At 34.6% G+C, this 13,963-nt stretch overlaps 1 protein-coding gene across 7 annotated transcripts in view; it reads left to right on the top strand.

The window, feature by feature from the left end:
* Positions 1-13,963, top strand: part of SKAP1 (src kinase associated phosphoprotein 1) — a 294,350-nt gene that overhangs the window by 50,327 nt on the left and 230,060 nt on the right. For all 7 annotated transcript variants that reach the window (XM_079134745.1, XM_079134741.1, XM_079134742.1 and 4 more), the window contains one exon: positions 4,651-4,756. In XM_079134745.1, the coding sequence (XP_078990871.1) occupies positions 4,684-4,756 (73 nt within the window). In that variant the 5' untranslated portion in view covers positions 4,651-4,683. The remainder of the gene's footprint in view (positions 1-4,650; positions 4,757-13,963) is intronic.

Raw genomic sequence — 13,963 nt, 5'->3', positions numbered from 1 at the left:
AACTTTTGATTTTGTTTTTCTTTTATGAGTGACTTATTCTTTCTGTCTGACTGAAAGATGTTTTCATTTTCCTTAAATTTTGAAAAGTTCAGAAGGGGAGGTGCAGTATTATATGTATGTATGTATGTATTTATATTTTAACAGCTTAATTGAGATAAAATTCACATATCATACAACTCACTCATGTAAAGTATACAATTCAATGACTTTTAGTTTTTTCAGAGTTGTGTAACCATTACCAACAGTAAATTTCATAACATTTACATTTGAAAAAAACCCCAAATCTCTTAACTTTTACCTCCCAATACTTTTCCCCAATTCTCAGTCTTAGGCAACCATCTAGTAATCTAATATACTAAAGTACTTTGTTATTCTTTCTTTCTTTCTCTTTCTTTCTTTCTTTCTTTCTCTTTCTTTCTTTCTTTTTCTTTCTTTCTTTCTCTTTCTTTCTTTCCCTTCCTTCCTTCCTTCCTTCCTTCCTTCCTTCCTTCCTTCCTTCCTTCCTTCCTTCCTTCCTTCCTTCCTTCCTTCCTTCCTTCCTTCCTTCCTTCCTTCCTTCCTTCCTTCCTTCCTTCCTTCCTTCCTTCCTTCCTTCCTTCCCTCTCTTTTTGTGCTGAGGTTTGAACCCAAGCCTCGTGCATGCTAAGCATGTGCTATATCACTGAGCACACATCCCATCTCCTGCTAATCTTCCATTTCTGTAGATCTGCCTAATCTGTATATTTCAAGTAAATGGAATCATACAATATGTGGTCCTTTGTGGCTGGCTTCTTTCACTAAGCCTAATGATTTCACAGATTCATCCATCAAGTAACATCTATCAGTATTTCATTTCTTTTTATTGCTGAATAATATCCATCATATGGATGTACACATTTACCCAGTTGATTGACATTTGGGTTGTTTTCACTTTTTTCTTAACTATTGTGAATGTTGCTGCTAATAATTTTGTGTACAAGTTTTTGTTTGAATACCTGTTTTTCATTTCTCTTGGGTATGTATCTAGTAGTAGATTTGCTGGTTCATATGGTTATTTTCAGTTTAGCCTTTTTAGATAACTGGACATTCCCATCAGCAATGTACGAAAGTTCTAATTCCTTTGTCACCTCAACAATGCTTATTATTGTCTGTCTTTTGGATTATAGTCATTCTAGTGGGTGTGAAATAGCATACTATTGTGTTTTGATTTGCATTTTCTTAAGGGTTAGTGAAGTTGAGCATATTTTCATGTGCTTGTTGGCTTATTTGTGTATTTTCCTTGGAGAAATACCTGTTCAGTTCCTTTACTTATTTTTAAATTGGGTTATTGCCTTATCATTATTGAACTGTACAAGTTCTTGATTTCTTCTTAGCTGTATTGTTTGCAAAACCTTCTTTTCTCTGGGTAGTCTTTTCACTTTCTTAATGGCATCCTTTGAAGTACAATAGGTTTTAATTTAATTTTAATTTTGATGATGTCCACTTTTTTCTTTGTTGTATGTTCTTTAGGTATATCTAAGAAATCATTGCTTAGCCCAGGATTTATTCCTCTTTTCTTCTGATAGTTTGGTAGTTTGAGCTCTTACCTTTGAATCAGGTTGAGTTAATTTTTTTAGGGTCTCACTATTGTTGTTTGGCTGCTCTTAAATTCCTGGGCTCAAATGTCCTTTCATCTTAACCTCCTGAGAGCTGAAACTACAGGCATGTTCCACTGTGGCTAGCTTAGTTAATTTTTGTATGATGTATGAGTTAGAGGTCCCACTTCATTCTTTTTGCATGTGTATATTCAGTTGTCCCAGAATTTGTTGAAAAAACTAGTCTTTCTCCATTGAATTATCTTAACATTCTGGCCAATAATTGAGCATAGGTTAATGGTTTATTTCTGGATTCTCATTCTTCCTTTTATCTCTATGTCTATACTTACATTGGTAACATATTGCCTTGAGTGCTGTATAGTTTTGTGGTAAATTTTAAAATTAAAAAGTGCAAGTCCTCAAGATCTGTTTTTCTTTCTCAAAATTGTTTTGGCTAGCTGGGAAGGGTGGCACATGCTTGTAATCCCAGTGACTTGGGAGACTGAGGCAGGAGGCTTGCAAGTTTGAACTAGCCTCAGCAATTGAGTGACGGTCTCAGCTACTTAGAGAGATCCTGTCTCAAAATAAAAATAGAGTAATTAAAAAAAGAGAGAGTAATAAAAAAAGAGAGTAATTAAAAAAACTATAAGTAAATAGCAGAAAGATCAGTAGAGTAGAAGGAAGGGAATGGGGGAGGGAGGAGGGGAGTAAAGGGGAAGTACTGGGCACTGAATTATATTCCATGCTTTTATAATTTTGTCATAATGGATCCTAATGTTACGTGTAACTAAAAAGAACAAATAAAAAGAAAAAAAGAAGAAGAAGAAAGGGCTGGGGATGTGGCTCTGTGGTTAAGCACTGCTGGGTTTAATCCTGGTTAAAAAAAAAAAAAATTGTTTTAGCTACTTTGAGTCCCTTGAATTTCCAAAGGAATTTTAGATCAGCTTGTGAAATTCTTCAAAAAATCCAGATGGGATTTTGATAGGGACTGCATTGAATCTTTACAGCAATTTGAGGACAATTGCCATCTTAACCATACTAAACCTTCCAATTCATAAACATGCACTGTCTTCCATTTATTTAGCTCTTCTTTAAATTCTTTAACAATGTTGTGTAGTTTTCAGAGTTTAAGTTTTACTCTTCTTTTGAAAAATGTATTCTTACCTATTTGATTATTTTTAATAAAATCTTCAATGAAATTCTCTTAAAATTTTTTTGGTTTGTCTATTGCTATTATATAGAAATACTTATTGATCTTGTGCCTTACAAACTTGCTGAACTCTTTCATTAGTTCTAGTAGATTTTCAGTGAATTTCTTAGGGTTTTGTGTATACCATTTGCAAATAGAGATAGTTTTACATCTTTTTTCCAATCTGGAAATCTTAACTTCATCTTCTTATCTAATTGCTCTGATTAACATCACTAGTACAATGTTGAGTATAAGCAATGAGAGAAGAATCCTTGTCTTGTTCCTGATTTTAGGAAGAGGAGGAGAGAGCATTCAGTGTTTCACCATTAAGTTCATTGTTAGCTTTTGTTTGTTTTTGGTGCTGGGGATTGAACACAGGGCCTTGCATGTTAATCCTATTCTCTACCACTGAACTGTACCATATCCTCTAGTTGTGGGGTTTTGGTAGATGTTCTATATCAGACTAAGGATGTTTCCTTCTATTCCTGATTTTTCAAGCGTTTTTATCATGAAGGCTGTTGAATTTTGTCAAATGTTTTTTTCTGTTTATCGAGATGATCATGTGGTTTTTGTCCTAGTAATATGATATACTGCATTAGTTGAATCTCAGATGCTATTTGTTTTTTACTTTTTAATTCAACTTCCCATTTCCTTGTTTTTTAGCAATCAGAGGACCCTGGAGGAACCCACTAAGTGACATCTGCAATGGATGCAATATAGGGCTTAGATGTTGCTTTTGGTTCTTTGTGAAATTTTCAGTTTCCATGACTTTGAACCTCATCAAAAGTCCTAGTGATGGTTATTTAGGATATATATTTTTTTGGCTTGATATTATTGAATGGTATAAATGTAAAACAAATTTTGGGGTGTGCTTATGTAACACCTGTATAAATTCATAACACTATTTTTATGGTATATATGATACAGTTTCATTTTATAGGCACAACTTTTGGAGGCCCAAATTTAACTATATTATTTATATCCTTTTTAGAAATGATAAACATTTTGTGCAGAATGAAATGTGTAGCTCCTATTTCTGGTAATTGCAATTATTAACAATGTATTTTGCCTTTAGAAATTTGTATGTCCCCCAGGTTCTTCCTTCCACATGCCATGATTTGTTTCATAGTATGTATTTTCATCATGTTCCTATTTTAGTTTTTTTTTTTTTTGTTTGTTTGTTCGTTTTTTGCGGTACTGGGGATTGAACTCAGGGCCTTGTGCTTGTGAGGCAAGCACTCTACCAGCTGAGCTATCTCCCCAGCCCTATGTTCCTATTTTACAATGTATGTTCATATTAATTGCAGTTTCTTTCTCTCAGACACATTTTTCTTTTCAATGTGGGTTCCTTCCCTTGTTTGCGGTGTCATTTTCATTGATGATGCCTCTGCTAATTAATGTTTCTTCTTTGCATGCCTGCCCTTTTTGTTCTTGATTTTGCAGTTAAGCTCTATTTTTTAAAATTTCAGCTCTAATTATAATATTTCTTTTCCGGCTTCTATTGCTCTGTGACCTTGTGTGACTTATTTGTAATATTTATATTTTTATGAAATTTACAGTCGATCCTCTGCCATCAGTGACAATTAACACATAAATGTATCTTTAAAATGGTTTAGAAAAAGTAATTATTTTTGGTGGTTAGTATATGCATCATCTTTCTAAATTCATAGTAAAGTCCTGGATTATTAGAACATGTCACTTATAGGCATACTTAAATTTTAGTTAGTCCTTATTATGGTAAAATATACATAATAAATTCACCATCATAACTATTACTAAGTGTATCGTTCTGTGGCATTGTTCTGCAACTATGAAATTTTTAAGGAGAAAAAAATTCATTTCTTCCAATTTCCCCCTTTCTCCCTTATCACCTCTTTTTTCTGTTGACTACCTTTGCTTTTCTTTTAGATACTGAAGATTTCCTGGCAGAAGGCTTGAGGGATGAGAATCTCAGTGCTGGTGCAAAGGAGTGCAGAGACCATATTCTACGGGGCTTTCAGCAAATCAAAGCTAGGTTTGTACAAATCAGTTCTATTATGCTTCCTCGAAAGCTTTGGAACAACTTATAATTAGTAAACTCTAATAGTGTATAAATTAACAAAGTAAAATACACCGTCATAGTCCTTTGTACTTGGCAGAAGCTTAATATTTACTAAATTGAGTTTGAGACAGACAAGCATATGGTACTTTAACAAAATAAAAATATTTTGATACTAATTCATCTTAAGGTAATTATTCTGCTTTAAGCTTTGAAATTTTGTGTTGTCTTTTATTGAACACTTCTGTATTTAACAGGAAAGAAAGACAGGGAAAGCTAAACATTTATGCTTGTCCAAATTACTAAAGGGAAGGCGTTAGGCAATATGAGATAATTTTCAGTGTATATTTGGTACTGATTTTCCTTTGACGTCTCCTTCTCTAATAGAAAACTTAAGGCAGGCTTGTTCAGTTGATTCTTTGACAGTACTGGAATGTTTTGGTTCTAGACTGGATTGAAATATCATGCTTATTATGTTTTTTAAATAAGAGGTCTTGATCTAATTTGTGCATCTTAGAATGTGAACACCTAAAGGCACATACACTTGCTGGAGGGGAGAAGAAATAAAAATTTTCTTTTACAAAATATTTCCCAACCACCTTTGCTTGAACTGTGGCAACTGAATGAGAGTTGAGGATGAATGTTACTTTGGCCTTTTCCAACCTGGGATGGTATGATTCAGAATGTTCAAACTGGGAACTCTTTGAGACCATCTGCAGGGTTATGGCTGGGATTTAATTTGCATGGCCACCCGTTCTTCTAGTGTCTACTTTAAAAACCTCATTGAAACTCCTTAGAAGCAGGGAATTTTATCCTTTGGAAGGGCACAGCCAGAGTCTATTCCCTCCAGGAATGTGAGAGAACCTCACGAGATGCCCTGCTGGATCTTAATCGATCTTTCCTGCTGGCTAATTAAGCATCACTTTTACTCAGCAACTGGGGACTGTGTAATTATCAGCCTGGGTTGCCCTGAATAATTGAAACAAACAGAATGCAGAAGAGGGGAGCTTTTTGCAAAAGTGGGGAGTATCTATAATTTTTAGTAGACTGAAAGAGCGTTGAAAACAAACTTCTATACAATGTTACTTCACTAGTAGGTAGTAAAATAGGCTTAGTTATGCACATGGAGGCTTAGTTAGTAACCCACAGAATTTTTTATTTTCACAAATTTGTGTTTGTATTATATAGGATCACTGTAAGGATAGTACAAGGAATAAAAGAATTATTTTAAATTGTATTATAAGGAGGGGAATTTATACTAATGGAACCCCCATATCCACCTAAATATAATTATATTTAAGGATAAGGGATGTAAAAACAATATTGTTGCAGCCAAAGGGACAAAAATGAACAATGAGGGAGAATTCTTCTTTCCCATATTGGAGTCATAGTAGTGGGAAAAGTCTAAATTTTAACGTTAAATGGGTAATAAATGGCAAATATTTGATCATTCATTACTATCAGTTGCATATTACTTATTGATGTGCATGTGCAGTGCTGGTGGTTGAACACAAGGTCTCACACATGCTAGGCAAGTGCTCTACCACAGAGGTACACCCCCAGCCTTGTGTGTTACCTCTTATCCTCTTTTGAAATGTATACACACGTGCACATATGCACAAACACACAGAAAGGGTATTTCTCATGGAGTAGAGAAGCTTCCTTGTGCTTAAAGAGTGTTTGGTGTGGTTTGTGGAGTAGACACTCAGGAAATAATCAGCAGGAGCTTTAGGAAACATCTGCATTGTTGATGGGAGCTTTCTGTTCATTGATTTGTTGCAAGAAAGATGACACTTTATTTAGAATTTCATAATTATCAGATTGCTGAGGAAATGAGGAGCCAGAAATTAAACTGAGCAAGAAAATGGAAAGAGGAGGCTTTCCTTTGGTCAGCTATTTGAAATAGCCTTACATCTACCCCTTCATTATTATCCCATTAGTGTAACCCTTGTTTAACCAAATCCTCTTTATTTATGGCTGGTTAACATTGTGCACTTTAATGTATTGGTTCTAGTTGTTTTGAAAATACTGAAAACTTGTGAAATATCAGTCATATTAATTCATGTGACAGTTATATATGTCTCCCCAAAAGCTGGGTGTGAAAGAAATTTGGAAGTCATCAAACTTGAGAATTAACTATCTATGATAAATGGTGAGTAACACAGAAAAAATTTCAAAGTCATTTAAAAAGTTTCATCTTTAGTCATGTTAAAACAACAGTATGTTAGGAGTTTGGTAAATTTTGAGGTAAGAACCTATCTAAAACTATAATTTGGTACTCCAGTGTTTATTTGGAAGATTGGCAAGAAATCTCTCACATGATAATCTGGGAAAGCCACCAGATAAATATAAATACTATATTTATTTACAACTTCCCACTCTACTGTTTCCTTGCTTCAGTTCTTTAATTCTTTCTTCAATGTTGTATTGCTGGACAATGAAAAGGGTGAAGAAAAGTAAAAATAGCACTGCCTCTGATTATTAGTAAATTTTAGGGCTTGGGCCTATTTTTTATGACTGGCTCAGAATTCAGTAGTGTTTTCCACGGTTGTGGACCTGCTAAATTGAAGTGTCTGATGTCATTGCTGCTATTATAATGTGCCTCTTGCCACCTTTCTGTTGTCTAGAGTGACTGACTGCAGGAAATGATGATTGTGTCAAGAGTCATAGGTGTTCTCCGAATTCTCATTTGTTATTCAGTACAAGTAACTTACCTGTTCTGTTTCTTCCTAGGCTCAATGACAAAAAAATAAAACAAAATTGAATCTGTGTCTATCTCCCTCCCCCCACCCCCACCTCCTGGCTTGAAAGTATTACCAAGGAAGGATAATGTTTTCCATATAAGACAAATCAAAAATGAATGGCAATTTCTGTGATTCCAAGGAAATGAAACCCTGTTGCGGTATTTGATGTCCTGAGCTGTGATTTTCATTGCTATTCTTCAAACTGTTTCCTCGCTTAAACCTTCTCCCTAAAAAAACTAATGGCTTTCATATTCTGAGTCCAGGTTTCCATTGAGCTCTTTGGAAAATGCTTAGGATGAAAGTCGGCAAAGACTCCTCTTGCTTTATGATGGTGGTCACTGCAGGATTAGCTCCAGATGTGAGACACCTGGCACGAAGCAGACACCGTCTATATGCAGAAACTTGATGACATTCTTACACATTTGGAGAAACAGTAGAGCGTTTCTTAAATGTTTGATCTAGTGGAGGCTGTGTGACAACAATAGTGCATTGAGAGTAGGGGAAGGAATGAAGAATATAGAATATTTTTATTATGGAGGTAGGGATAAATTCTCTCTTGATGGCCCTTTTTGGCACAACTAGTCATTTAATCACTGTTGGAAGTAAAGGCCAGAGCCAATGGAAACAAACTTGGTGTACTGTTTCCTTCTGTGAAACTTAATAACACTAAAGGAGTTCCAAAAAGAGACAAGTAGATTTATAGGCTATTGAAATGGAAAAAAAATAAAGAAATAACTTTGTGTAGCAGGGATATGACACAAACCCCACAAACCCCAGGACATTTCAAGTACAAGCAGAAAGAATATCTTGAATGTGTCTCGTAATGGGTGACTTGCCTGTTACTCTGCATGAAACACGAGATACCTAGTACAAATCTCATGAAAATAATTCTAACTTTGGAGATTTTAGCTTTCTTAACATGGATTTAAGTTTTTAAAATAGGTTTAACCTTAAGAATGGATATATAAAATCTAATATCTTTGCATTACAGAAAGAAAGACAAGAAGTTAGTCTGGTATAACTTGGGAGCAAGAGTTTTAAAGTAATATACTGTAAATCTCATATAGTTAATTACTTAGAATTTTACTTTTCATAACTGTTGGTTATTGAGCTTAAACACTCCCAAAACAAAACATATTCAAATGAAGCATGCTCATTAAGAGAATGAATGTTCAATGTGCTATTGGTACATTTGTGTTACTCATAAGTTTAAAGATTTGCTCATAACATCTCTTTCTATTCTTTAATTTTGTTACTTATCCTGGAGTTTCAGTGCCAATGCAGAAAAAAAAAAAAAAAAAAGAGTAAGAGATACTTGCATGATGATTCATCTACATTTAAATAGCTCTGAAATGTTTAAAAGTCATAGCAATAATTGTAGTACTTTTTGAAGTTTAATTTTCTTTTTTTTTTTTTTTTTTTTTTTTTTTTTTTTTTTTTTCTTTTTGGCTTTATTCCTCCCTCTTACCCTTAAAAAAAAATTAAAGAAGGGCTGGGAACACATCTCAGTGGTAGAGTGCTGGCCTCAAATTCATGAGTCTGTGAGTTTAGTGCCAAATCTCTGTACTAGTTTTCTGTTATTCAGTGAGTGTAACAATTGTGTTAAAGGTTTTTGGACTCTACTTATTCAGGAATGAGGGGTTACATTCGTTGCTCTTATAGTCTAAAATATTCTACAGGTGAGATTGATATAATATTACCTGTTGCTGGTTTCTTGGCTTAACTTTGAGGATCTGAGAAGAAAGATAATCTAACTATGGGTTTTTCTATGGTAAGTTTCTGTCCTTTCAAAGCAGCCTTGAATTCAGTTCTCCCTTTCATTTTATGATGATGATTTTTTTTTTTATTCTTTCACTTGTTGGGTTATTTTGGATTTGGTACCAAGATTAAATTGTTCCATTTTCTTTTACATTGGGCTATGTGGTAGTTAAAAAACAATAGATGAAAGCTTCTCCCTTTGGGCATCCTATAAAATAAATATTTTCTGTAAGTAATTTTGACATGTAATAATATTTTATATTTTTCATGCTAAGTAACAGGTGGATTTTTTTAAAAAGTTTGGATGAAGAAATTTATTCTTTCAAAACTCTTTATTGAAAAAGCAGAATTTTTTTTTCTTAGATAATCATTTTTCTGTGTATTAACATGCCTAGTCCTAGATGGCTCAGAATAGATGTCTAATAATAAAACCATACTTATGATATTTTAATTTTATATCTTTGAGATTTTAGATTGAAGTTCAGAAAAATACATTTTAAGGGAGTTTTTTTAGATCACTTGTAAAACTAGGTCATATATAATTCTTCCTAGTATTGAGCTCCTTAGATGGAATAACATGTTCTATCAAGAGTGAAAAGGAATTTTGAAATGTGAGGCAGAGGCAGGTAACTGAGCTTTGCATCCTTCAGGTTGGCTAACCCATTGGAACATCTTTAATAAGCTTAGCACTACTCTTGAGCCATATATTTAGGTTACTGAGATGTGCTTTATTCCCGATGGATTTTTGGTTATCTTTACCACGTGGGCACACTCCTATTTTCTACTCAATAGATAGATTTGTCTTGGTCTTAAAAAAATCCTCAGTGTAAAATTTTTAATACATGAAACTTTTCTATTTGTAGATGGAAACTCTTTTTTTTTTTTTTTTTTTTTTTAGGTGGGGGGAAACCCAAGCTTGAATTCAGGGGCACTCAAACATTGAGCTACGTCCCCAACCCTTTTTTGTTTTTTTATTTAGAGACAGAGTCTCACTGAATTGCTTAGCATCTTGTGGTTGTAATCCTCCTGCCTCAGCCTACTGAGCTGCTGGAATTTCAGGCTGGGCCATCCAGGCTGTAGATGGAAACTCTTAATCCATACCTTGCTTGAAAAGATCATTTGTATGAAATTCAGATCTTCATTTACCACCATTTGCTTCGCCCTTGAATTAAGCCTTATTTGATCTGGAGCTGGTCTTTTGTCCCAGAGCTGTACTGGGTTTTGTTTTGTGTTTTGTTTTTTTCTGCTTCTAGAAGACCAATGGGAAAAAATGCCTCTCTGTATTCATCTGTTTGTGGATTTCCAGGAGCCTGTGTCTTGGGGGCCTTCCTCATTGTGGTTTTCTCTAATTTGCGTGTTTCCCCTTGTTCTGGCATAGACTCATCCTGTGTCTACTTCCTGTGCTACAGTGAAACTGGAACAGAAGGGAGGGAAGAGCAAAAGCAAGGGGTCAGCTGTCAGGAGCCAAGCTTTTTGTTCTGATGTTATTGCTATAACCCTGACTGAGTGACCTGAAGATTCCCCAAATGATGACCTTATGTTTTCTTTTTAGATTGCCTCTCCAAAATGTCCTTAGGAATTTTTTTTTTAACAAATGTTACAAAAATGCAAATATGATTATGGGAAAAATAAAATTGTGTGTGTGTGTATAAAAAAATAGTAAATTCTACCAACCAAACCTTAAAACCTCTATTTGATTTCTTTTATGGTGTCACTATAGTTTTTTTTTAATTTGGAAAATGATGCAGGAAATTTCATTTCCTTTGGTTTTTATTTTATTTCATGATTCTGTCGAAAATGAGTCGAGCCTAATGTGGGTTTTTATCATCACACCATGTGAATCATTTCTTCTTTGGATGCCAGATCTGCTCTCCTACTGTGTAGCCTCATCGAGTCTCCCTGAAGTGCAGTGCTAGCAGGGTTGATAATGAAATGTACTGCTTATCATGCTCAGCAAAGGGCTCAGAAAAGATGGGTAGGGGTGGGGGGCGAGAATCAATCCCACAGAAACTTCTCCAGTGCTAGATATTCATATTTATCCCCCTGCATTTAAAATGGAAATGAGCTATCTTATGGTTTTAGTTTTTGATTTACATAAGATGTCACTGCTGCCTTGGCAATGGGAATATTTTGCAGACCAACTGCTGACCAGTTTGGAAAGATCTAAGCCTATGGCCCCAGGTCCAATGCCATTTCTTCATATTTCTTTCAAGACTCTCAGCAGTGCTTTGCAGTAGTTTTGATTCTTCAGTCCTCAAAGGATGCCCCTTCCAGGGCCAACCTTCTGAAGAAAAAATCAGTGTAGGGGAACAAATAGCACAAAAAGGAAAGATCTGCTATCCCTGTGGCAGCTCTTACTGTAGTTTGACAATTAATAGGGACTTAACTAACCAGTAATATCATGGCATTGCAAAGTCAACAAAACTCCAATTTGATGCTAGTGCTTTGTTGCTACAAATTCCCTACCTGACATGACTCAGTCTTAAATAGTCCAGCTTTGAATGGTTTTGTTGTAGATACATGTGGCTAATATTAGAAGCCTCAGAAGCACTCAAACTCAAGTACTCTCTTGAATTTGTAAGCCTTGTTGCGGTTCTCATTTTAATTTACAGAAAACTTTATATATAATCTCCACTTGGCTATTTCTCTAAGCTTTATTAATGGATGATTCTCATTTGTGAATTCTGTCATAACCACAAGGTCCAATTTTATATTTTCCAAATTGAAACCTTCTACCATGTCTACCATGTTTTTTAACAAATCATTGTATTTTTCTCCGTTTTTATTGGTGCATTATACTTATAGGTAACAGTGGTAATGCACATAGCAATATAATTTGATCAATATTGTTCCCCAGTATTCCCCCTTTCCCTCATCTTCTCCCTCCCCCAGGTCCCTTTCCTCTACTCTACTGATCTACCTTCTGTTTTCAAGAGATCCCTCCCCATGCCTTTTTTGTTCCTTTTTCCTCTCTAGTTTCCATGTATGAGAGAAAATATACAGCCTTTGACTTTCTGAATTTGGCTTAGTTTGCCTAACATAATATATACTCTCAAGGTATGTCCATTTTCCTGAAAATGGCACAAATTCATTCTTCTAATGATGGAATAAAACGCCATTGTGTTTATTAATGTATTTCACATTTTCTTTGTCCATTCACCCATTAATGGGCACCTAGGCTGGTTTAATAATTTGGCTATTGTGAATTGTGCTGTTATAAACATGGGTATATATGGACCACTGTAGTATGATGACTTTAATTCTTTAGGATAAATACCAAAGAGTTGTCTACCTGGGTCAGATGGTGTTTCCATTCATGATCTTTTGAGGAACCTGCATACTGCTTTCTATAGTTGTTCTAATTTACAGTCCCCATGACAATGTAAAAGTGTTCCTTTCCCCCATACTCTCTAGCGTTTATTGTTGGTTATATTCTTGATGGCTGCCACTTTAACTGGAATGAGATTGAATCTCAATGTAGTTTTAATTTGTATTTCCCTAATTGCTAGAAATATTGGATCTTTTTAATATATTTGTTGGCCATTTGTATTTCTTCTTTTGAAGAGTGTCTATTTAGCTCATTTGTGCATTTATTAATTGGGTTTTTTGTTTGGTGGTAAGGTTTTTGAGTTTTTTTATGTATTCTGTCAGAAGACTGGCTAGCAAAGATGTTCTCCCATTCTATACCTTCTCTCTTCACATTCATAATTATTTCCTTTATATGCGGAAACTTTTTAATTTGATGTCATCCCATTTATTAGTTTTTCATATAATTTCCTGAGCTTTAGGAGTCCTATTGAGGAAATCATTGCCTGCACCAATATGTCAGCGGAGTGTTGACCCTACATTTTCTTCCTAGGTCTTTAATTAATTTTGAATTGACTTTTGTACAAAGTAAGAAATAGGGATCTAGTCTCATTCTTCTACATATAAATAACCATTTTTCCCCAGCACCACTTGTTTAAAAAGCTGGTTTTTTTCCTCCAACATGTGTTTTTTGGCACCTTTGTCAAGGATTAAATGGCTTTATCTGGGTGGATTTGTCTATCTTCTATTCTGTTTCATTGGTCTTTGTGACTGTTTTTATACCAGCACCACACACAAAAGAATAGTTTTTGTTATTATAGCTCCGTAGTATAATTTGAAGTTGGGTATTGTGATGCCTCCAGCTTCCCCCTCCCTTTCCACTTAGAAATACTTGGGCTATTCTGGGTCTCTCATTGTTCCAAGTGAATTTTGAGACTGTTTTTTTCTAGTTCTATGAAGAATGTTATTGGTATTTTGATGGGGATTACATCAAATCTGTATATGACTTTTGGTAATATGGTCATTTTAGCAATATTAATTCTGCCTATCCATGAACATGGATGGTCTTTTCATTTTCTTGTGTCTTTTTCAATTTCTTTCTTCTATGTCCTATAATTTTCATTGTAGAGATCTTTTACCTCATTGGTTAGATATATTCCTAGGGTTTTTTTTTTAAGACTATTATGGATAGGACTATTTTCCTAATTTCTTTTAAGAAAGCTGTTGATTTTTGTATGTTGATTTTGTATCCTGTTTTGTGGTGTGTATGTGTGTGTGTGTGAGAGAGAGAGAGAGAACTGATAAATAAAATATTACTGAAAGCAACAGAATTAATAAAAGATTATAATTTAGAATTCCTAGTTGGTTACTTAGC

This window comes from Sciurus vulgaris (assembly GCF_902686455.1).
Source record: "Sciurus vulgaris genome assembly, chromosome: 3".
In the NCBI taxonomy this organism is placed as follows: domain Eukaryota; kingdom Metazoa; phylum Chordata; class Mammalia; order Rodentia; family Sciuridae; genus Sciurus; species Sciurus vulgaris.
Note: the sequence above shows the minus strand (reverse complement) of the source record. Positions and strands in the feature narration are given on the sequence as shown.